General features: G+C 42.8%; 1 protein-coding gene across 14 annotated transcripts in view; it reads right to left on the reverse strand.

The window, feature by feature from the left end:
- Positions 1–22,183, reverse strand: part of mast4 (microtubule associated serine/threonine kinase family member 4) — a 435,748-nt gene that overhangs the window by 153,143 nt on the left and 260,422 nt on the right. For 2 of the 14 annotated variants that reach the window (XM_063049357.1, XM_063049356.1), the window contains exon 1: positions 9,005–9,804. The exons of the other annotated variants lie outside the window; for them this stretch is intronic. In XM_063049357.1, coding sequence (XP_062905427.1) covers positions 9,005–9,090 — 86 coding nt within the window. In that variant the 5' untranslated portion in view covers positions 9,091–9,804. Of the gene's footprint in view, positions 1–9,004; positions 9,805–22,183 lie in introns of those variants that run through there. 14 annotated transcript variants of the gene reach the window in all.

The following is a 22,183-nucleotide window of genomic DNA, read 5'->3' on the forward strand; positions in this document are numbered from 1 at the left end:
AGAATGGGCAAAGAAGTAGAAGATAAAATACAGAGTAGGGAAGTATATGGTCACGGATTTTGGTAGAAGGAATAAAGGCGTAGACTATTTGCTGAACAGGGAGAGAATTCAAAGATCAGAGGTGTCAGAGGACTTGGGAATCAGTGCAGGATTCACTAGGACTTACGGGTTGAATCAGTAAGGAAGGCAAATGCAATGTTAGCATTCATTTCCAGAGGACTAGAATACAAAAGTAAGGACGTAATGTTAAGGCTTTATGAGGCATTGGTCAGAGAACTTTTGGATTATTGTGAACAGTTTTGGACCCCAAATCTAAGGAAGGATATGGTGGCATTGGAGAGGGTCCAAAGGAAGTTCACGAGAATGATCCCAGGAATGAAAGTGTTAATGTATGAGGAGTGTTTGATGGCTCTGTACTCACTGGGAGTTTACCAGAATGAAGGGGATTTCATTGAAACATACTGAATATTGAAAGGCCTTGAAAGAGTGGACATGGAGAGGATGTTTCAATTGCAGAAGAGTCTAAAACCAGTGGGCACAGGCCTCAGAACAGAAAGGAGTCCCCTTAGAACAGATGAGGAATTTCTCAAGCCAGAGGGTGGTGAATCTCCGAAATTCACTGCCACAGATAGCTGTGGAAGCCAAGTCATTGGGTATATTTAAACGCAAACAACAGGAATTCTGCAGATGCTGGAAATTCAAGCAACATACATCAAAGTTGCTGGTGAACGCAGCAGGCCAAGCAGCATCTATAGGAAGAGGCGCAGTCGACGTTTCAGGCCGAGACCCTTCGTCAGTCCTGATGAAGGGTCTCGGCCTGAAACGTCGACTGCGCCTCTTCCTATAGATGCTGCTTGGCCTGCTGCGTTCACCAGCAACTTTGATGTATGTTTCATTGGGTATATTTCAAGTTCAAGTTTAACTATCACTCAATCATACATGAATACAGCCAAACAAAATATGAGTGACATGCCCTATAAATTGACGGTGAATGGGCTTTGTCAGCAAGAACAAGCAGTTCCAGTCTGCAAGCGAACGTAGAGACGCATGCAATCCAGCTTGTCTTCCACCAAGTGAACACAGGAGGGCAGCATCAACAGGAGGGGAAAGCCCCCAAACCAACATGGGCCCCATGCTACACTGCCACTGGCTTCTCCCCTCCTGGACCGCTGCAACAGGCAAGCCCACAGCATGAGTCCAAGTCCTCACTACCACTAAGGCCATGTAGCCCCCCACTATCAGCCACACCAATAAAGCAGAGGTTGATAGGTTCCTGGTTAGTAAGGGTGAAAAATGTCATGAGGAGAAGAAAGGAAAATAAATCAGCCACTTTGAATATGGGTCAATGGATCAAATGGCCCAATTCTATTCCTACGTCTAATGGAATAGTATGCCTTGTAATAGACACTTGTATCTTGCCTTCAGTTTCCATTGACATTGCTGCCAAGGTCAAGGCCACTTGCACTTTCCTTGCCTCAAGGTAATTTCACACCAAGCACTGTGGGAACTCAGCAGGTTAGACAGCATCTAGTGAGAGAAATAGATGGTTGATGTTTCAAGTCACAGCCCTTCATCTGGACTTGAAGAGACTTCACAGTAGAGCAGCAAAATGCAGACAGAAGAGTCTGGAGACGCCGGAACCTACAGCAAAACACAAAATGCTGGTGGCACTCAATAGGTCAGACAGGAAAACTCAGGCAGTATCTATGAAGGGGAATGTTTCTTCAGCACTTTTTGCGTTGATCCAGATTCTAGCACCTGCAATCTCATGTGTCAAATTTATTTTAGTCTGCTACTAGACTCTGTCATACTTGCTGTTACTGCTGCATTTGGGAGATAACACACGTTCCATATTTAAGGAGAGGTTCCATCCTCCCTTCATTCAGCCAAGACCATCCACAGGCACCCAGCAACACTGCAGGCATTCCCAAAGAGCATGTGTGCAGATCTCCCTAGCAATTTCCTGCCAGGGCTTTCCTTTGGGCCCACTGCATAAACCACAGGCTTCCTGCAAGCACCATTTTTTTAAAGCACTTTGTCCAATTCCTTCTTACCTGTTGGGAGCCTTCTCCCACCCACTCTAACACTGTAACAATCAGAATCAGGTTTAATATCACCTACATATTTCGTGAAATTTGTTGTTATGTGGCAGCAGTACGTTGCAATATATAACGATAAATGCTGTAAATTACAGTAAGTACAGTTCTGTGCAAAAGTCTTGGGCCCATACACAAAGCTAGGTTGCCTAAGACTTTTTCATATTACTGTAGCAAATTCATGTAATGCACTGTACTGCTGTTACAAAAAAAAAACAAATTTCATGACAAATGTGAATGATAGAAACATAGAAAACCTACAGCACACTACAGGCCTTTCGGCCCACAAAGCCGTGCCAAACATGTCCTTACCTTAGAACTACCTAGGCTTACTCATAGCCCTCTACTTTTCTCAGTTCCATGTACCTATCCAGGAATCTCTTAAAAGACCCTATCGTTTCCGTCTCCGCCGCCGCCGCCAGCAGCCCATTCCATGCACTCACCACTCTCTGCGTAAAAAAAAACTTACCCCTGACATCTCCTCTGTACCTACTTCTAAGCACCTTAAAACTATGCCTCTTGTGGTAGCCATTTCAGCCCTGGGAAAAAGCCTCTGACTATCAATGCCTCTCATCATCTTATAGACCTCTATCAGGTCACCTCTCATCCTCTGTCACTCCAAGGAGAAAAGGCCAAGTTCACTCAACCTATTCTCATGAGGCATGCTCCCCAATCCAGGCAACATCCTTGTAAATCTCCTCTGTCGCCTTTCTATAGTTTCCACATCCTTCCTGCAGTGAGGCAACCAGAATTGAGCACAGTACTCCAAGTGGGGTCTGACTAGGGTCCTATATAGCTGCAACATTACCTCTTGGCTCTTAAACTCAATCCCACGATTGATGAAGGCCAATGCACCGTATGCCTTCTTAACCACAGAGTCAACCTGCGCAGCAGCTTTGAGTGTCCTATGGACTCGGACCCCAAGATCCCTCTGATCCTCCACACTGCCAAGAGTCTTACCATTAATGCTCTATTTTGCCATCATATTTGACCTACCAAAATGAACCACCTCACACTTATCTGGGTTGAACTCCATCTGCCACTTCTCAGCCCAGTTTTGCATCCTATCAATGTCCCACTGTAACCTCTGATAGCCCTCCAACACTATCTACAACGCCCCCAGCCTTTGTGTCATCAGCAAATTTACTAACCCATCCCTCCACTTCCTCATCCAGGTCACTTATAAAAAACATGAAGAGTAAGGGTCCCAGAACAGGGTCTGAGGCACACCACTGGTCACCGACCTCCATGCAGAATATGACCCGTCTACAACCACTCTCAGCTTCTGTGGGCAAGCCAGTTCAGGATGCACAAAGCAATTTCCCCTTGGATCCCATGCCTCCTTACTTTCTCAATAAGCCTTGCATGGGGTACCTTATGAATGATGATAAACCTGATTCTGATATGGGTCTCTATTATGTACTGGGAGTGGGAAGGGGACAGTGAGAGTGGAATCACAGTTGGGAAAAGAGGAAGGGAGAGGGAAAAGAGCAGTAAGCATCAGAGAGACGGTCTATAATGATCAATAAACCATTTGTCTGGAATCAAATGACCTTGCCAGGTGTCTCAGGGCTGGGTGCATCTACACCTGAGCCACCAGCCCTGCCCCGGCACTCTTCCTCTGCCACCTGTCCTGCACCCCTCCCGCGTTACTCCAGCTCACCATTCCCAACACTTTACTCCCGCCAGATTTACAAACTCACTTTCAGCTCCATATTGATAAATACAGTAGTGTGTAAAAGTTTTAGGCATGATAGGTAGATCGATATATATGTCTGTATATACAGTACTGTATATATGTGTATGCATATATGTATATACGTTAAATTACATAAGTAGTGCAAAAAGAGAAAAAAAAGAAAAAGTAGTGAGGTAGTGTTCATGGGCTCAATGTCCACTCAGAAATCTGATGGCAGAGGGGAAGAAGCTATTCCTGAATCGTTAAGTATATGCTTCCAGGCCATGACCCTCCTCCCTAATGATAGCAATAAGATGGACACCACCTTTTTGAGGCATCGCTCCTTGAATATATTCTGGATGCTGGGAGGCTAGTGCCCACAACGGAGCTGACTGAGTTCACGACTCTCTGCAGCTCATTTTGATCCTGTGTAGTGCATTCCACCCCCCGCCATACCAGACGGTGATGCAGTCAGATAGAATGCTCATTTGTTAAACAGCAAATCTCGCCTGCCACAAAAAGAATGCCATTTTATCCTATTTCCCTTCACGTGCTGGCTTCCAAGATCACAGATGCATGTTTAAATATTGGCACCTGCAAGAACTTGCAAGAGATCAGAGAACAGCATGTTGAAAATGACACTGCAAATTACATTGAAACTTGCAATGCTGTTCTGCAAGTCTTGTATTTAAAGACCTCAATCTTTGTGGGACTTTCACTAACAGCTTTATGATGATCAACAACACTGTTTTACATCATTAAGAGGTATTAAAACAATTTTATGCAAAGTCTCCAAACCATTTTTTTTCCATCAGAGAAAATAAATGTGTCATCCTTAATAATTTCTCATGGGCCAGTAGCCTAATTGCTACTGTTGTACTCTCAAGGCTCTCTTACAAGTATGGCTATAATTTTATTTAGAACACCTAATGAAGTCGGGCCATACTATACATAATCATTATTAAATTCCTTTGACTATACTGTCAAAGTAGCTGCCTTAATACCATCACATGCTACATCAATGGATAGCTCACTGAAACTATCAAGCTAATCTTTCCTCAAGGTTCACAGTTGATTATGGGCATCCACCACTGGTCTTATTCATCTGCTGCCTATAGTTTGAGCTACTTTTAATTTCCTTGCATCTATCATTTTTATATAATGATTTAAAATTTGTTGGGTTAATGCAATCTTACATTTGCTTATCTGGTTCTGTTATCTGCAGCCCTTCACATAATGTAAATTAGCCAATTTAGAAAGCTTTGCTTTCTTATGGTCTCCATTTCAAGATCAAACAAATGAACAACATTCCTAAAGAAGGGTCCCGACCTGAAACGTCAACTGTTTACTCTTTTCTATAGATGCTGCCTGGCCCGCTGAGTTCCTCCATCATTTTGTGTGTTGCTTTAGATCTCCAGCATCTGCAGATTTTCTCACTAGCTGTATTCTGCTTTGTCCTTTTGTACTACCTTGATGTACTTGTGTTTGGAACGATGTTTCTGGATGCATGCAAACAAAGGCTTTTTCACTATATCTCAGTACACCTGACAATAGTAAAGCAATTACCAATTGTACAGATGTAACGTGATGTACCCAACTCTTGTACTCTGTGCTCTAATGAGAACAAGCAAGGCAGGTGCCTTCTTAACCAACCCTTTCTCATGTCTCCACGTCCCAAGCTCAGAAACATTGTCAAAAACCTTGCAATTGAAATGCAAATTGATGTTTTTCTATTCTGGTTAGCAAGAATAAGGTGTATGCCTTATATAGGTAGCTCTTCTTAAGGACCGTCAAGGAGTATAAGATGCTGGAGTACAATCTTGAGGAAATTAGGAAGGCAAAAAAAAAGGACACAAGATAAGGTAAAGGAGAATCCCAAGGATACTAAAGGAAAAAGAGGAGGGCAGGTGAAAATCAGGTCAGGCTGTTTTTCTTCTTGTTCTTAATTGCATGGGCTGGGGATAAAAGATTTTAAACTAGTGGTATACTTTCCTGCCACCTCACTCCAATCCTCACAGCGGGATATGAGAGATCAGAGGCATCTCCAGTGCCCCTGAAGACAATCGGCTGCAGCTCCTGTCAGACCATGGAGCAATCAGAGCCACAGTTGGCCTCACAATGGGGCATCTGGGATACTTGAAATGTCACAGATAGTACTTTTTGCGCGCTCCTGTCACACAGTATGTACAGCACGAAAGGTGTGTTGCCCTTAAGGCATTCATTTGACTTTGTTGGGTCTACGCTTTAAATAATTTGTTTGTAACTATTTTCTAGTTAAGGTTAAAGGTTGATAATTATGTTACAGTTTAACAAAGGTAAATTCATTGTCTATGGTATATCGCGGCATATGATGACGTCACCTACAGTTTCGCCGCGTCTTATGTGTAACTTCCGGTTCCGGAAGGTGTAAAGGTGGGTGCCATGCGTGCGGCATGATCGTGAAGGGCTCCGTTTCTACCCACAAAGAAACATTATAGAAGCAACGCCGTAAGTTCATAAGAAAAATATTAACTCGGTTTCTGTTAAGGGAAGTGGCCCGCGTGATGGCTTTTCAATTTCAAACGCAGGGTGGGCTCAGGCCCGGCGGCGGTTTGACGCGACTCCTTGCTCCCTACTCGGGGCAGCTGGAGACACTCGCTAAAAGAAGAGAGCGCATGTAGTCTCCAGAATGAAACAAACACTGTTTATGTTTGTATTTTTTTATCAACAGTTTTCACCATACGATGTTAATGTGGAAGAGTGAACAGTATATGGTTAACCTTACTACGACTCTGTCTTCATTGGCTCCGGTTTAACTTGGTGTTTTGTCAGAGTTTCAACACACTGCATGAGAACACTACAAAAGGAGATGGGTGACCACCAGGGAAGGGCATAGTGCAGGCAGATAATGAGGGGCTGGCCCTCTGTGGTCGTTTCCCAGTTGTTGGGGTAATGGCTTCTCAGAGGATGTGAATGTCATGATATCATTTGTAAATTTGTGGAAGACATGAAAGTTGGTGTTGAACACAGCAATTAAGGTTCTCTAGGTCTATAATAAGATATCTATCAGGTGGAAAGTTGGCCAAAGTGATGGTAGATGGAAGTTAATCCCAACAAGGCAAGATGGTATGTTTTGGAAAGCACAAACATGGTGGAATCAGAATACAACCACCATCTTTGAGATATTTAGACAGGTACTTCAATAGACAACACAAAAATATGGACCTAATGCAGTCAAGTGGAATTAGCGTAAGTGGGCAAAAAGATTGGCATGGATATATAGATTAGAGGGTCTGTTTCTATTCTGTACAAATCTAAGACTATATGGCTTGTTCTAAACAAGAAACCATAAGTACATGTTGTGTATTTAATTTTTCAATAATATTTGAGTAATATTGTAAAAATATTGTTCAATTAAATATATTCTCTCACAGCTACCTGGAGTATACCTTGCCACCCCCTTCTAACAATTCCTCCGCCTCCGCTCTCAGAATGAGGCTTTTCATTCTAGAATGAAGGAGATGTCCTTCTTTTTCAAAGAAAGGGGCTTCGCTTCCCCCACCATCAATGCTGCCCTCAACCACATCTCTTCTATTTCATGCGTGTCTGCTCTTACCCCATTCCTCCTGCCACCCTACTAGGAATAGGGTTCCTCTTGTCCTCACCTACCACACCACCAGTCTCCACATGCAGCACATAATTCTCTGAAACTTCAGCCACCTCCAACGGGATCCCACCACCAGGCATCCCTTTCCCTCCACCCCCCCCCCCCCACTTTCTGCTTTCTGCAGGGATTGCTTCCTAGGCAACTCCCTTGTCCATTCACCCCTCCCTACTGATCTCTCTCCTGGCACTTATCCTTGCAAGCAGAACAAGTGCTACACCTGCCCCTATACCTCCTCCCTCACTACCAGTCAGGGCCCCAAACAGTCCTTCCAGGTGAGGCGACACTTCACCTGTGAGTCTCTTGGAGTCATATACCATGTTCGGTGCTCCCGGTGTGGCCTCCTATGCATCGGTGAGACCCAACATAGATTGGGAGACGACTTCGCCGAGCGCCTACACTTCATCCACCAGAACAAGCGGGATCTCCCAGTGGCCACCCATTTTAATTCCACTTCCCATTCTCATTCTGATATGTCCATCCTTGGACTCCTCCAGTGTCATGAAGAGGCCACACTTAGGCTGGAGGAACAACACCTTGTATTCCATTTGGGTAGCCTCCAACCTGATGGTATGAAAACAGATTTCCTAAACTTCTGGTAATGCCCCCCACCCCCTTCACCATTTCTCATCCCCTTTTCCCTCTCTCACCTTATCTCCCTTCCCGCCCATCAACTCCCTCTGGTGCTTTTCTTTCTTCCATGGCCTTCTGTCTCTTTCAACTTCCCAGCTCTTCACTTCATCCTTCCCCCTCCAGGTTTCACCTATTACCTTGTGTTTTTCTTCCCCCTTCCCCCACCTTTTAAATTTACTCATCTTTTTTTCTCCGGTGCTACCGAAGGGTTTCGGCCCAAAACATCGACTGTACTCTTTTCCGTAGATGCTGCCTGGCCTGCTGAGTTCCTCCAGCATTTTGTGTGATGCTCGGATTTCCAGCACCTGCAGATTTTGTCTTGTTCGATTAAGCATTGTTTCTTTGCTTACATAATCCCTTATGGGTTATATGTAAAAGTACATGAATGGCATACGTCATTATGCCACCACATCATAAGCATACGTCTCACTGAAGTAAAAACTAAGAGTAGACACGTTATTCCCAGCTCCATGTTTTTCTTTCAATTAGTTTTAGGTTTTGGAGTTACAAAACATAACACAAGATAGTTAAATATAGCTTCTACAAAGAGAATAAAGTATTAATGTTTCATGATAATAACTTCTAATCAGAAATTAAATACCGACCCTGTTTCTCTCTTCACAGGTGCCGCCTGACCTGTAGCATTTTCTGTCTTTGTTACCAATTTTCAGCATTTGCAATTTTTGGCTTCAGCATTACAGTTCAGCTGTTTACGTTTCAAATAGAAGAAATCCAGATTGCCAGTTCAGAAGGTTTACAACGTTTACAATACAGTCAAGCTGACTCACACATCAAACTCCAGCTCACATTGCCAGTTTACCATATGTAGCTGCTGTATACATCACATTTCAGTAGTTTCAAAATTATACAATATTAATGCTGGCCAGCTGTAAACATCACAGAACTGAAAAAGGATGAAGCCAACAGCATCAAACACGAAGTGCTTCAAATTACCTTTTGGACCTTCGTAACCTGGCTCTGCTTAGAAAATGAGGCACGGTGATGTTTGATAGAACAGACCACAAGCTGGAGTCGGACATGATGCAGAAGTGAACACTTCAGTTCCCTTTCAGAAAAAGGGACAGGCCTTCCACATTCAGTGAAGACAACTCCTCCGGATCCTTGGTGGAAAGCATCCTTAGGCTGCCCGATCACTGGAGAGCCGCTGCTTTTTGAACGCTTGCCATAAACTATTGTCCAACTCAAACAAGCTTTGACATACTGCACAGTCTTTTTTTAAAAAATTGTCCTTGCCAGTTTGGTTGTTATTCTATTTCAAAGAGCCCACAACCATCTCCAGTTACACCTCACTTACTCCGGAAGATTACCGAGTGGCCAAAGGAAGCTTACACAGCTTGCAGTTAAGACATCTTTGTGTTTGGTTGCAAAACCAAGGTAAATCATCTATTTGGGATTTACCATTTCATGGAATCAAGAGGGAGCCACTTAAACCATTAAACTCTTATAAAGCAGAAAATCAAAAACTTTGTCCAGCCACACTACTTATTTTTAAACTTTAAAAGTCGCAATTTATACAAAGATTTCTTATTAACTATACAAATCTGACTTTCTGAAATTATATTTACATTTATTTTCCCCCTATCCAAATCCTGAATATGCCACAAGCCCTTGACTAACTTCTGTATAACAAAGCCTGCTCTCTACTCCAAGCAGGTAAAGATAATTACGGTACATTGCAGGGGAGCACTGAACCAGGATTGGCACACCAGATCCAAATCCAATTACGTGGTTATAAAATATTAATCACAGATATCCCTCTATTGCTGTATGCATGCATCCCACACATTTTGATTTTGCTGCACTGCTCCTTGTGAGGATGTACCTTGGGTGTGCCTGTATTCAAACTGAGTTGAGGTGCTGAATATGCTGTGCAAAGTTTAAAACGTTCCCACCCAACCCAATCTGCCGAATTGTGCATTTTCCCACCCAACCCAATCTAATTGTGCATTTGGAAAGGGGGCAGAAGTTAGGTTAAAAATTTAAGGCAGGCAGTCACCCAACCTCTTCATAGAGTCATAGAACACTACAGCACAGAAAGATGCCCTTCGGCCCATCTAGTCTGTGCCAGACTATTTATCTGCTTCGTCCCAGTGACCTGCAACTGGACCAAAGCCCCTCACACTCCTCACATCCACCTACCTGTCCAAGTTTCTCTTAAATGTTGAAATCAAACCACGTCCACCACTTCCACAGCCAGTTCATTCCACATTCACAAAACCCTCTGAGTTCCTCATGTTCCCCTTAAGCACTTCAGCTTTCATCCTTAACCTGTGATGTCTAGTTCTAGTCTCAGCCAATCTCAGCGAGAAAAGGCTGCTTGCGCTTACCCCGTCTATACCCCTCATAATTTTGTATACCTCGGTCAAATCTCCTCTCATTCTCTTACACTCCAGGGAATGAAGTCGTAACCCTGTAACTCAGGTCCTGGCAACATCCTTGTAAAGTTCCTTTACACTCTTTCAATCTTATTGGCATATTTTCTGTGGGTTAGCGTCTTCCTGCAAGGAGGATAATCATTATTAATTAGCATACTTTAGGTTTAAATCTATCCTTCATGAATAACCACATACAATGGGACACATATCCATTAAATCATAACTCCACCTTGGCAGTTGGTAGCATTTTTACGTCACACAGATCTGACAGGCTGAAACTACATTGATTTTTGCAAGTGCAACTTCTATAAAATCATAAATAAGTAATATTTCCATAAGTGGCTACTTATATATCCAAGGACTGCCTGTTGCAACAATTCTTCCTCCTCCCCATCTCCAAGTTTTGATTAGCTCCTAGCAACAACACAATTTCACTGTAAGGAGCAATCTCAGAAGATTCCAGAAACTTAACAAAATATGCAACGCAAGAGATTCTGCAGATGCTAGAAATCAAGAGCGATACCCAAGATGCTGGGGGAGTTCAGTAGTCAGGCATCTTCAATAGAGGGAAGTAAACAGTCAACGTTCCAGGCCGAGGCCCTTCATCAGGACCAGAAAGGAAGGAGAAAGAAGCCAGATTAAGGAGGTGAGGCAAGGGGAAGCTGGCAGGTGATACATGGGTGGGTTGGGGAGGGGAGAAGTGAGAAGCTGGGAGGTGAGAGTTGGAAAAGGTAAAGTGCTGAAGAAAGAGGAATCTGATAGAAGAAGAGAGCGGACCATGGGAGGAATGATAGAAGAAAGGAGGAATGACACCAGGGCAGGTGAGGAGAAGAGAAGGGGTAAATGCTAGAACATTTCATAGCACAGTATTTGAATATGACAACCAGATCAAAGATTAGTTTATAATCACAGTGACAAGATCATAAAACAGTTTTGAACAGCTGAAAAATGCAAATACCTTTTAAAACAATAACTGGGAATAGGGTTCTGTTAAAGCGTAAATGGATATTGTAGCAATCCTGTTGACATAGAACAGGAAATAAACTTCATGCAGTCGGTCCTTAAGCAACAGTCATCCCCATTTATTTCATGCAAATGGCAGGATGGGTTTCCTGGAACACAGCACACAATCAAAGGGCTTTCCCTGGAGACCAGTTCACAATATTTCAGTCATTTTTAACCATCCCATTAAAAGCTAAATGGCAGGGATGATAGATAATTGGCTTCCAATGAAATTTCTTTCTACCTTCCAATCCCATTTTGAAGTGGTCTTCAGCATTAATTAGCTGTACTGTGTATCAAAACCACTGTGACGAGAATACACATAGATTAAGATGTTAGCTGGCCTGTGCTGGCACCAGTGGGATAAGCAGTTGGTCTGCCACCTGTCTTCAGGAGAAAGAGAGATAAGAAAAACAATGGAGCAGCATTTGGAGATGTTAATGAAGGGACGGGAGAGTTTAACGGAAGGAGAGCTGTCAAGATCGGCTCCCCCTTTGAACCCTGAACTGTTTGAAGTGATGGACAGGCGATACCCCAGCAGGGGGATAAAAAGGGACAGGTTCGCTAAGGCAAGACACACACGACACCCCGAGGTAACGAGACCCTGGAAGCGGTGCGTCTCCCACAAGTCGGTGGGAAGTTTTGGAAGACTGGTCGCGGGACCAAGCCATAGACGCACAGGGTGGAAAGGCACAATCAGCGGGAACCTGGTGTGTGTCCACCCTTGCCTGGGTGCCAGGTTCACCGCAGAGAAACAATCGTATCTGGAAACAGAGGAGTCACGGTCGGTGACCTCAGAAGACATCACAAAGGGCTCGCCCGAAAGCTGACTGCGAAGAATATCGAAGGTCTGTGTGGAAGCCGTTTGAATATTCATTCGTTTTGCTCTCTCTCTCTCCTTCCTCCCATTGTCCATCTCCCACGGCAGTGATTACTGCGAACTGAACTGAATTCAATTGAACTGAACTTTGCGTCACTTTAGAACTGGTCATTTACCCCTAGACGACGTTAGAGCTTGATTGATCCTGTTATCCTAATTCTGTGTACATGTGTATTTATCATTGCTGAACTGTTGCATTTATTATCCTTTTGATTAGAGTACTGTGTTGCTTGTTTCTTTAATAAAACTCTCTTAGTTCTAGTAATCCAGACTCCAACTGAGTGATCCATTTCTGCTGGTTTGGCAACCCAGTTACGGGGTACGTAACACCACAAATTGTGGTATTGAACTCTGAGCTTTTCCTAATGCTTCTCTGCTTTTATAAAATCAGAATTTAACAAAATCTTCCAGAACATCGACAAGACACAAGGAAACTTCTTCCCCAAAGTATGAAAAAAATTACTGCATAAACATTGATAACCGACCTCAATCAACTTACTCAGTTTGTTTAGTAATGCGAAACACTGGACAATTATCTTACAATTCCATCATATTTTCCATCTGTTCCATAATTACAGTTCTAATCAGTTCGAAACTTAACTCTACATTTACCACTGCTGTAACATAGCCCTTAATTCAAGTGATCGTCATCTTGCCAAATTCAGTTTCTGGGACAGTTCAAAACTTTGAACTTCACATTCACAGATCAGATCTTAACCACAATTTATATTTCTATAGCACTGAAATACAGTCGTGTCTGTGAATTCTGTAGGGCAGCTGTGGACACTGGAGGGGAATAAGAAACAATTTCCTTCTCAGAGAAGTAGCAGATTAACTTCACTCAGCGGAAATGTCTTAGGTTATCAAACTCCATCAATATTTCTCTGTATGCAAAGTTGCCTGAAAGTCTGTACCAACTCCCTGTGCTTAACATTTCTTCATTTCAATTTGTGAAAAGGAAGTTCAACGTACATTCAGTAGGCACTCTGTAGTTTCTGAATAAATTAGTAATGATCAGCCTTGGAAAGCAATAGCAAAGCAAACAACTTTTGTGTGTGGTAGATGCAAAGCTGACACTGAAAACGAAGGAAGAGAATGAGAGAAAGTAAAAAGGGCAATGAGAAAGTTAGCATGCACAAAATGCTGGAGGAACTGAGAAGGTCAAGCACCATCCATGGAAAGGAACAGAGAGTCAACGTTTTGGGCTGAGACTCTTCATCAGGACGAGAGGTCCTGTTGAAGGGTCTCGGTTCAAACACCAACTCTTTATTCCTTTCCATGGATGCTGCCTGATCTGCTGAGGTCCTCCAGCAGTGTGTGTGTGTGTGTGTGCGCGCGTGTGTGTTACTCTCGATTTCCAACATCTGCCAAATCTCTTGTATTAATAAAAAAAAAGCTAATGTATATCATTTCAGAAACTGCAAAAGCCAAGAAAAATATTGCATGTTCCGGATTCTTCTGATTACACAGAGAATATGTTTTGATTTTGTCCCAAACTTATGCATATAGGCAACAGTGAAAATACAGACTTTGTTTTGAAATTACCTTGTTTTAAAAGTCAGTATTTGAAAACACTCTGGAAAGCCATGCCTCAAGCTCTGAAGCCATTCATTAGGCTTTCAAATTTCAAACAGCTGAAATTAATTTTGTTACATCTGTGTCTTACTGCGAACTTCCACTGCAATCAGCACACTCGTGGAAATATTGCACAGGCACAGTGCTGTTCCTCGAAAAGCAGATTATACTCCACTTTGGAACAATTGATGAAATGCCAATAATACAATAAAGTAAATTGAAAATGCTCTTGCGCTCCTCTTACTCAGTGAAGGTCAAAAAGATTTATAGAGGTGGTTTGGAGGGTCGGGGGGAAACTACAGTTTGGCTCAGAAAGGCAAGCTGGATACCACTGGAAATGGAAGCAGATATTTATAACCGTTACGTGTCAGATAAATTCAACATTGTACCCCCTGAAGCCCAACAGGCAACCCGACAAGATGGCCAGGAGCAACCATTCCACAGGCACCAAAGTGGAGGAGAGGGAATGTTGAGCAAAGTAACAGCTGTGGAATTAGTGTGCTGGATGATGTACTGAATCCCGGGCTGCTTCTACACTCAGCTATATAAGTGGCTAGGGAGGTTATCTTTTCCAAAGGCAGACACACAAGCCCATCGGTGGAAGATCTGAGTGAACACTTGGACATAAGAATCAGACCATTCAGTCCCTCAAGCCTGCTCTTCCATTAGCAGAATTAGGCTATTCAGCCCACTAAATTAAAGATCAAAGTAAATTTATTATCCAAGTATATATATGTTACCATATACGACCTTGATAAGGTCAGACCCCTGCTCTACTCGCTCTATCCTTATGACTGAAGCCAAGCACAGCTCCAATGCCACATGTAAGTGTGCTGATGACAACACTGTCATTAGCTGAACCAATGGTGGTGATGAATCAGCATATAGGAGGGAGACAACATCTGGCTGAGAGGTGCCACAACGACAGCCTCTCACTCAACGTCAGCAAGACCAAGGAGCAGGACAGGGAAGCCGGAGGTTCATGTGCCAATCCTCACTGGGGGAAATCAGAAGAGGAGGGCATCAGCAACTTCAAATTTGTCAGTGTTATCATTTCAGAGGATCTGTCCCAGGTCCAGCAAGTGTAATTATGTAGAAAGCATCTATGGAAGGGAATAAACAGTCAGTGTTTCAGGCTGACATTTGTTCTCTTGCTTAAAGTAATTTCCGGGTGGTACACTGAGATTTTTTTTTACTATTAATGTAAATGTATTTCATCAGCTTCTGAGTGCCGTGTTGATAGGTGGGAATAGTCTCTTGCAGCACAAGCTGTCAGAGGCCCATTAAAGTGATGCAGAGGTACAGCCTCAGTATGTGCTACCCAAGTACTGTTTGGTTTTTGTGGTTAATCTCGGCTGGCTGTTGGAATCATCGAGGGGAGCAGGGAGCAGGAAATTCACGTGCAACTGCATAGCAGTCAATGCTGCCAGCATAGCCAGGGTCCCTACAGCTGCAGGGATCTCACAGGTGGTGTAAGCCTGGAGCTTTCCATTTAACCTACCTGCTTAAGTGTACCAGTTCTCAGTGCCCCATCTTTATTTATTTTTCCAGTCAACAGAAATAACTGCAAAATGAGTCATTAAAAATGACAATACTCCAATGCTGATTACGAGACTGTACAGGAAGCCACAGTAGTCTCATTAAAGAGGCTTCACCTTAATTTCAAAATGTTAAACTAATTCTCGTGGAAATGATCTGCGGCTATCAAGTAAAAGGCCATTTTAAATGGTAGAACAATGATTGCTTAAAAAATACAAAAGTACTATACAGTATGCAGCGATTATAAAGTGAACAAATCATCTTTAGTTACGGGAGAGAGTATTAGATAGGTGAGTCAGCAAACAAGCAAAGTGATTGCAACATGAAAGCAGAACTTAAGCAGCAATAAAAGTTTAAAAAAAACACAAACTCTGTACTTTGTAAAAAGAAATGAAATCCTTTTCATTCTGGCAATCAGGGAAGGACCCAAAATAGGATTTCAATAAGGAATTTTCCCAGTTCATCAGCCGTAATTTCACATGGGTTTCCTGCTGCGGGCTCCCCTCAATGAATCCCACAGTGAGCCAAGGTTAACCAAGTCCTTCACTGGCTGGGCCTTTTCAGCAATGCACCATCAAACACAATGAGGATACGTGGCTAGCTCCAGTCAAAGGTCAGGTTCCTTTGTGGTTAAAGCAGGTCCAATTCATCATCTTGCAGGTGAAGTGGACAGAGTTCAACAGAGTCAGAACAGCTAGAGTTTGCAACATAAATTCAGCTGACCCCATACGTGTACTGAAGGAAGGAGGAGCAGATAATCTTGCGGGTTTGTACAATTATAGCAGCCCAATCACTTCTTTTATGTGACTGTGGTGGGCTGCAAGGCAATATAAATATCTCTGGACAGAGCCCAAAGCACAAATATCATTTGCCTATCACTGCCATGCTGGTCGGTGTAATGTGCTGTCTGCTCAGCTCCAAGTTCCAGCAGGTGGCAGATTCTAGTGAGGATTTCATCAATGATGCACATCTCATACACAGTTTTTTGCTGACCCAGGTAAAATTATTTTTCAACTATCCTGGGCAGATCAGCTCTCTTGTTGAGAGCCCTTCTCTCCCTCCTCCTCCAACAGTGTGCCATACATCATATACAGTCTTCTCCCAACCACAGTGCCTTACCAGGTGGATGCTGAGTAATTCTCCCACAGAAGGGAGTAACTGCTTTACTCAAAAGCTTTGAAGTCAGCAGAAAGTCTAAGGTCATGACCTGCCTGAGTGCTCTTCCTGTCGGGGTCTGCTCCACAGATACTCAAAATGGAAGTTGGGGGCAGGCAAGCATGGGGGGGGGGGCGTGGTTTAAGGATAGGCAAGTGAGGGAGAATGTGTGCAGACACAAGCGAGCAACGGAGAGAGAAAGTTCAAAGTTCAAAATAAATTTATTATCAAAGTATGTATAAAGCACCATATGTTATCCCGCGATTCATTTTCTTGCAGGCATTCACAGTAAATACAAAGAAACACTATAAAATTAATGAACAACTGCACAGAAAGATGGCAAACAACCAATGTACAACAGACAACAAATTATACAAATACAAAAAAATGAATAAATAATAAATATTCAGAACACAAGTTGCAGAGAGAGAGAGGGGAGTCAGAAGGGAGAGGGCAGGGAGTGGGGAAAGGGAAACCAGAGAGGGAGAAAGAGGGAAAGAAAGCAAAATCTTAATTTAGTAAGGAAGTACGTATCCCAGCATGAAGTAAAAAGACGGCATGCCCACAGTCTTCCTATCTAGAAACAGAGGTGATATTTCATACAACACTTGGTTCTATAAAATCTCTGACCAATAAATACAAATGTCATGGATAAACTGCAGGTCCAGCCACACGTTGTTATGATCTGCCTCTCAATCTCTTGGAATAAAGGAAATTAGGTGAACCATAGAAGGACTAGCTTCTGGCTGGTGAAGCTGAAAGAGTAATCAGCATACTGATCAAGTATCTCATGTTATTCCTGGAGGCAAATGTTCTCAGACATTAATACAGTCCAGACTAATGGAAGAGCCCATAGTGGATTCCAGAAAGTGGGAAACTCAAAGGGAAAACTTGATTCCAGTCCCAACAGAATGTTTCCTTTGCTCTGTCCACAGTAAGAACAGCAATAACAGGAAGAGCTAAATTATAACTTTTACCAACGGACTCGCGTTAGCACAAACTGCCCAGTTGAAGCAGCCAGAGCAAGCCAACCTGGTGAAATATTATGCCCGTTGTAGGATTCAAAGCCACATCCACAAAACCTTTATTCCTACAGCTTATATTGCAAAGCCAGTCTTGTGAATATATGGACAAGTATTCCATCCATCTCTAAAAATGTACTTTCTTTCTATTCACTGCTGAATTCCAATGGTCTTACATCAGCCCTCATTAACCTTCCATTCTACAAAGTCCAAGACCACCTTTCTCATAATTGATGCGACAAGGATCAGTGAACACACATTATAATCTGTCCAAAGGTTTCGTTTTCTGTAGGCTGGCATGGTAGCATAGTGATTAGTTAAATTAAAGCATCAGCAACCCAGGGTAAATCCACTGCTGTCTGTAAGGAGTTTGTACATTCTTCCCATGACTGCATAGGTTTCCTCCACGTAGGCTCGGGCTACTTCCCACTGCCCACAGTCCAAAATCATACAGATTAGTACGTTAATAGGTAATGCGTGTAGTCGGATGGCATGGGCTCGCTGTACCAGAAGGGCCTGTTACTGTGTTGTAGATCACTAAATAAAAAACTTTAAATATACATACCTATGAACATCCACTCCCAGGGACACATCCCCAACATTTTAGCCAGTCAGCTGCTCACGTAGCTTAACCAGACTTCCAAAGCCAAACTCTGTCCCAAGCCAAAGCATAAGTGACTGCAAGGAGGACAGAGGAAAATCAGAGTATTTCCTGGATAAAAGTGCTGGAATCCCTGGCCAGTGACCATCTAAATTGAAGGTTGCATTGAAAACTTCAAGTCTATGTGCCTTGAGTGCACCAGAGTACCAAAACAATAACACAGAAGGAGCTTACTACCTCCCAAACTTACCGCCTAAGTATTCCTTGTCCTACTTGTCTTAAAATAGGTCTGCCCACATCACATTGGCTTCATCAGTCACCTTAGCAACGAGAGGACTCAAATGGAGGCAACTTATTCTCTGTCCTGAGAAATCAGGTTCAAGTTTAATTATCATTCAATCATACACATGAATACAGCCAGGCCAAACAGTGTTCCTCCAGGGCAAAGGTGCAAGACACAGTACCTACAGTTTACACAGCACATATAGCACAATTATGATAACAGTAAATCATTTTCACAATGTATAGCCCAAGTCCCTGAGTGTCATTGTCTATAGACTTATGGTGCATGGGGTGTCATCCTGATGCCACACTTCTTCAAGAACAAGCATGTAGCAGTCCTCATCACATGACAGCACAGCCACAGACAAACATATCCAGCTTGCCTTCCACCGAGCAGGGCAAGTACAACAGGCGACCTCAGGCACAAGGGCCTGGTCTGCACAACAAGCCAAGCAGCTCCCCTGCTGGTGTCGCCAATGAACTAGTCAACTGGACTCGCAGTATTTCAAGTCTGGTTCAAGACAAGCAAAGACATGAATGACATGTGTGGTGACGTTAGCAGAGAAAAGCAGCTGAACATAGAACATTTTAAAGTAATTTAAGATTTTTTTTACATGCCAGTGCATTCACATGAGCTTGAGGTTCTTAATGGAACTTTGTTCAATTTCTTAAAAATCTAATCCACTGTAAACTCAAGCACTACATATAGTCTTTATTTATTTCCCATGACATAGATTGAATAATTATTAACATTAAAAAGAACCTTAACTTTAATTGCTCAGAGGAATGTGTAAATTATGCTTTTACCAACACATTTTTTACTTTGCTAGATCCTCAACTTGGCACACTTCCTTCCCCGTTTACAGTCTAGATGAAACAGCCAGCTACGCAAACTTTTCAATCAGGTCCCCTGTTGTCCAGGTTAATCCAGAAGGTTTCAATTTCTGCAGCCAGACACACGTCTCAGCCACGTTGGGGAGAAGAGCTTCTGGAGATGGCTACAAAACTCAGTTCACATCAACATCTACTAAACTACTCGTATCAACAGGTTGAGATAATGAACTTTCTATTTCCACAGGGAAAACCAAAAATGTTCCCCTGGACCATCTAACTTTTATTGGATCATGCAAACTCTATACCCTTTAAGGGATGGATCACAAATGTTCCAATGTGTTGAGGGCACTGTAACTCCTGGATAACAGCCGTCCCAAAAATGACTGAATAATCAGCATTCACAGCACACTAGCCAATATACTCTTCACAGTAAAACAGGGGCTCCCAACCTTTTTTATGCCGTGGACCAATACCATTAAACAATAAGTCCGTGGGCCCCAGGTTGGGAACTCCTGCCACAGACCATCTTCCACGATAAGATTTCCTAACCTCAGACCTCCATCCCCTCCACCGACTAGAGGCCAGTCCAAACCCAAACTTCATTTACTTCACTCAGCCAATGAAAACACATATAGCATATAGCATTCAAGATAAAGACAATAGAATGACTCATCCTTTCCATTCCTAACACTTTCAGATAATACCACAGCCTTAATTATTGAGTGAAATTATTGGTACTTTGGAGCTACATGCATGTCTCAAAGCTATTCAGTGCAAGTTAATGGCTTGAAGTAAATAAATACTGATCAAATTAGCCTTCGTGGACTATTGGAAAAACAAACAAGGAATGCCTTCCTGCAATACTGAGTCAATTCAGAATGAATCAATGTGCAGGGTTTCAACCTGAAACCACAACAGCACTTCCCCAGCCCCCACCACCCCCTCTCAGAGGCTGTACTAAAAAGCATCACCATCAAATTATGGATCAGAAACTGCTGAAGAAGAAATATTTTCATGATTGCAGTGGGGATTTTTAAGTCTGTCACAGCATATTAAGATAATGCAATTTCCATTGTCTTTGTCGAAAGATTGGTGAATGTACACAATTTGCAATTTATGATTAACATTTTAGAGTGCATCCTATTGTGAGAAATTAATTCATAAGACAATAAGACACAGGAGCAAATTAAGCCACTTGGCCAGTCAAGTATGCTCCACCATTCCATCGTGGGTGATTTATTATCCCTTTCAACCACATTCACCTGCCTTTTCCCTGTAACCTTTGATGCCCTGATTAATCACGAATCTATCAACCACCGCCCTAAATATACCCAAAAATTGGACCCCACAGCTGTCTTTGGCAATGAATTCCACAGATTCACCATCCTCTAGCTAAGGAAATTTTTCCTAATCTCTGTTCTAAATGGACATCTCTCTATTGAGCTTGTGCCCTCTGGTCCTAGATTCACCCTCTCCATATCCACTCTATCTACACCTTTCAATACTCCATAGGTTTCAATGAGATTCCCCCCCGCCCCAAAAATTCTTCTAAACTTCAGTGAGTACAGACCCAGAGCCATCAAACGCTCCTCATACGTGAACCGTTTTATTCTTTCATTCCTGGGACTATTTTCGTGAACCTCCTCTGGACCCTCTCCAATGCCAGCACATCTTTTCTTAGATAAGGGGCCCAAAACTGCTCACAATACTCCCACTGCAGTCTGACCAATGTTGTATAAAATCTCAATTATATTCTTGCTTTTATATTCTAGTCCTCTCAAAATGATTGCTAACATTGCATTTGCCTTCCTTGCCCCCGACTCAATCTGTAAATTAACTTATTGAGTCCTGCACAACTCCCATGTTCCTTTGCACCTCTGATTTTTGAACTTTCTCCATTTAGAAATTAATCTAATTCTTTATTCCTTCTACCAAAATGCACGACCATGCATGCATCTCCCTACACTATATCCAGCTGCCACTTCTATGCCTATTCTCCCAATCTGTCTCAGTACTTCCACAACATTACCTGCTGCGTCACCCATCTTCATATCATCCGCAAACCTGGCCACAAAGTCATCAATTTACCCAAATCATGGCTAGAAGATTGGATGACTGTGGAACACCTCTAGACACTGGCAGCCAATTAGAAAAGGCCCTCTTTATTCCCACATTTTGCTTCCTGCCAGTCACCCAATCTTCTATCCATGCCAGTGTAATGTCTTAGATAAGATTTCTACAACTATGCTGAGGTATTTTTATTTTAGCAATTTTCTGCAAAAGCAGTGTGCCCTGTTTTGGTTTCAGCTAAATATAAGGAGCCATGTTGTCCAAATTAAGATTGTTGTGTCAGCCAATCTGCATCACCTCGATATGTGTTGTAACTTTCAGCTCAGTGGGATGCCAGGGACAATTTGAGAGGGCTGGGCAGGATGAGATTTCAGAAGGTCAGTCAGTAGTCTGATTTGGGGTCTTTTGGCAGGAGATGTGGAGCAGGGCACAAGGGAAGATGCCTGCTGAATGCTGTTTGAAGGACAGACCCCATTGTAAGGAGTGCTTTGTGCAGACAAATGGTTCTGTGGAGGAAGTGTCAGTATTCCCGAATTAGCCAGTTCATTCGAGATGGTCTTCAAGAGAATTTCGAACTATGACTGGTGTTTTTCACACAGAACATGGGTTCAGTGCGTGACTAAAGTGATATGCCTGACTACCCCAGAAAAGAGCTCCAACGTTTATGTGCACATTGCACTGGTTTAACTGTATTTCCAGTCCTCTGGAACAAATCCAGAATCTAGTGATTCTTGAAAGATTATTACAAATGCCTCCACAATCTTTTCAGCTACTTCT

This window comes from Mobula hypostoma, chromosome 5 (assembly GCF_963921235.1).
Source record: "Mobula hypostoma chromosome 5, sMobHyp1.1, whole genome shotgun sequence".
Classification (NCBI taxonomy): domain Eukaryota; kingdom Metazoa; phylum Chordata; class Chondrichthyes; order Myliobatiformes; family Myliobatidae; genus Mobula; species Mobula hypostoma.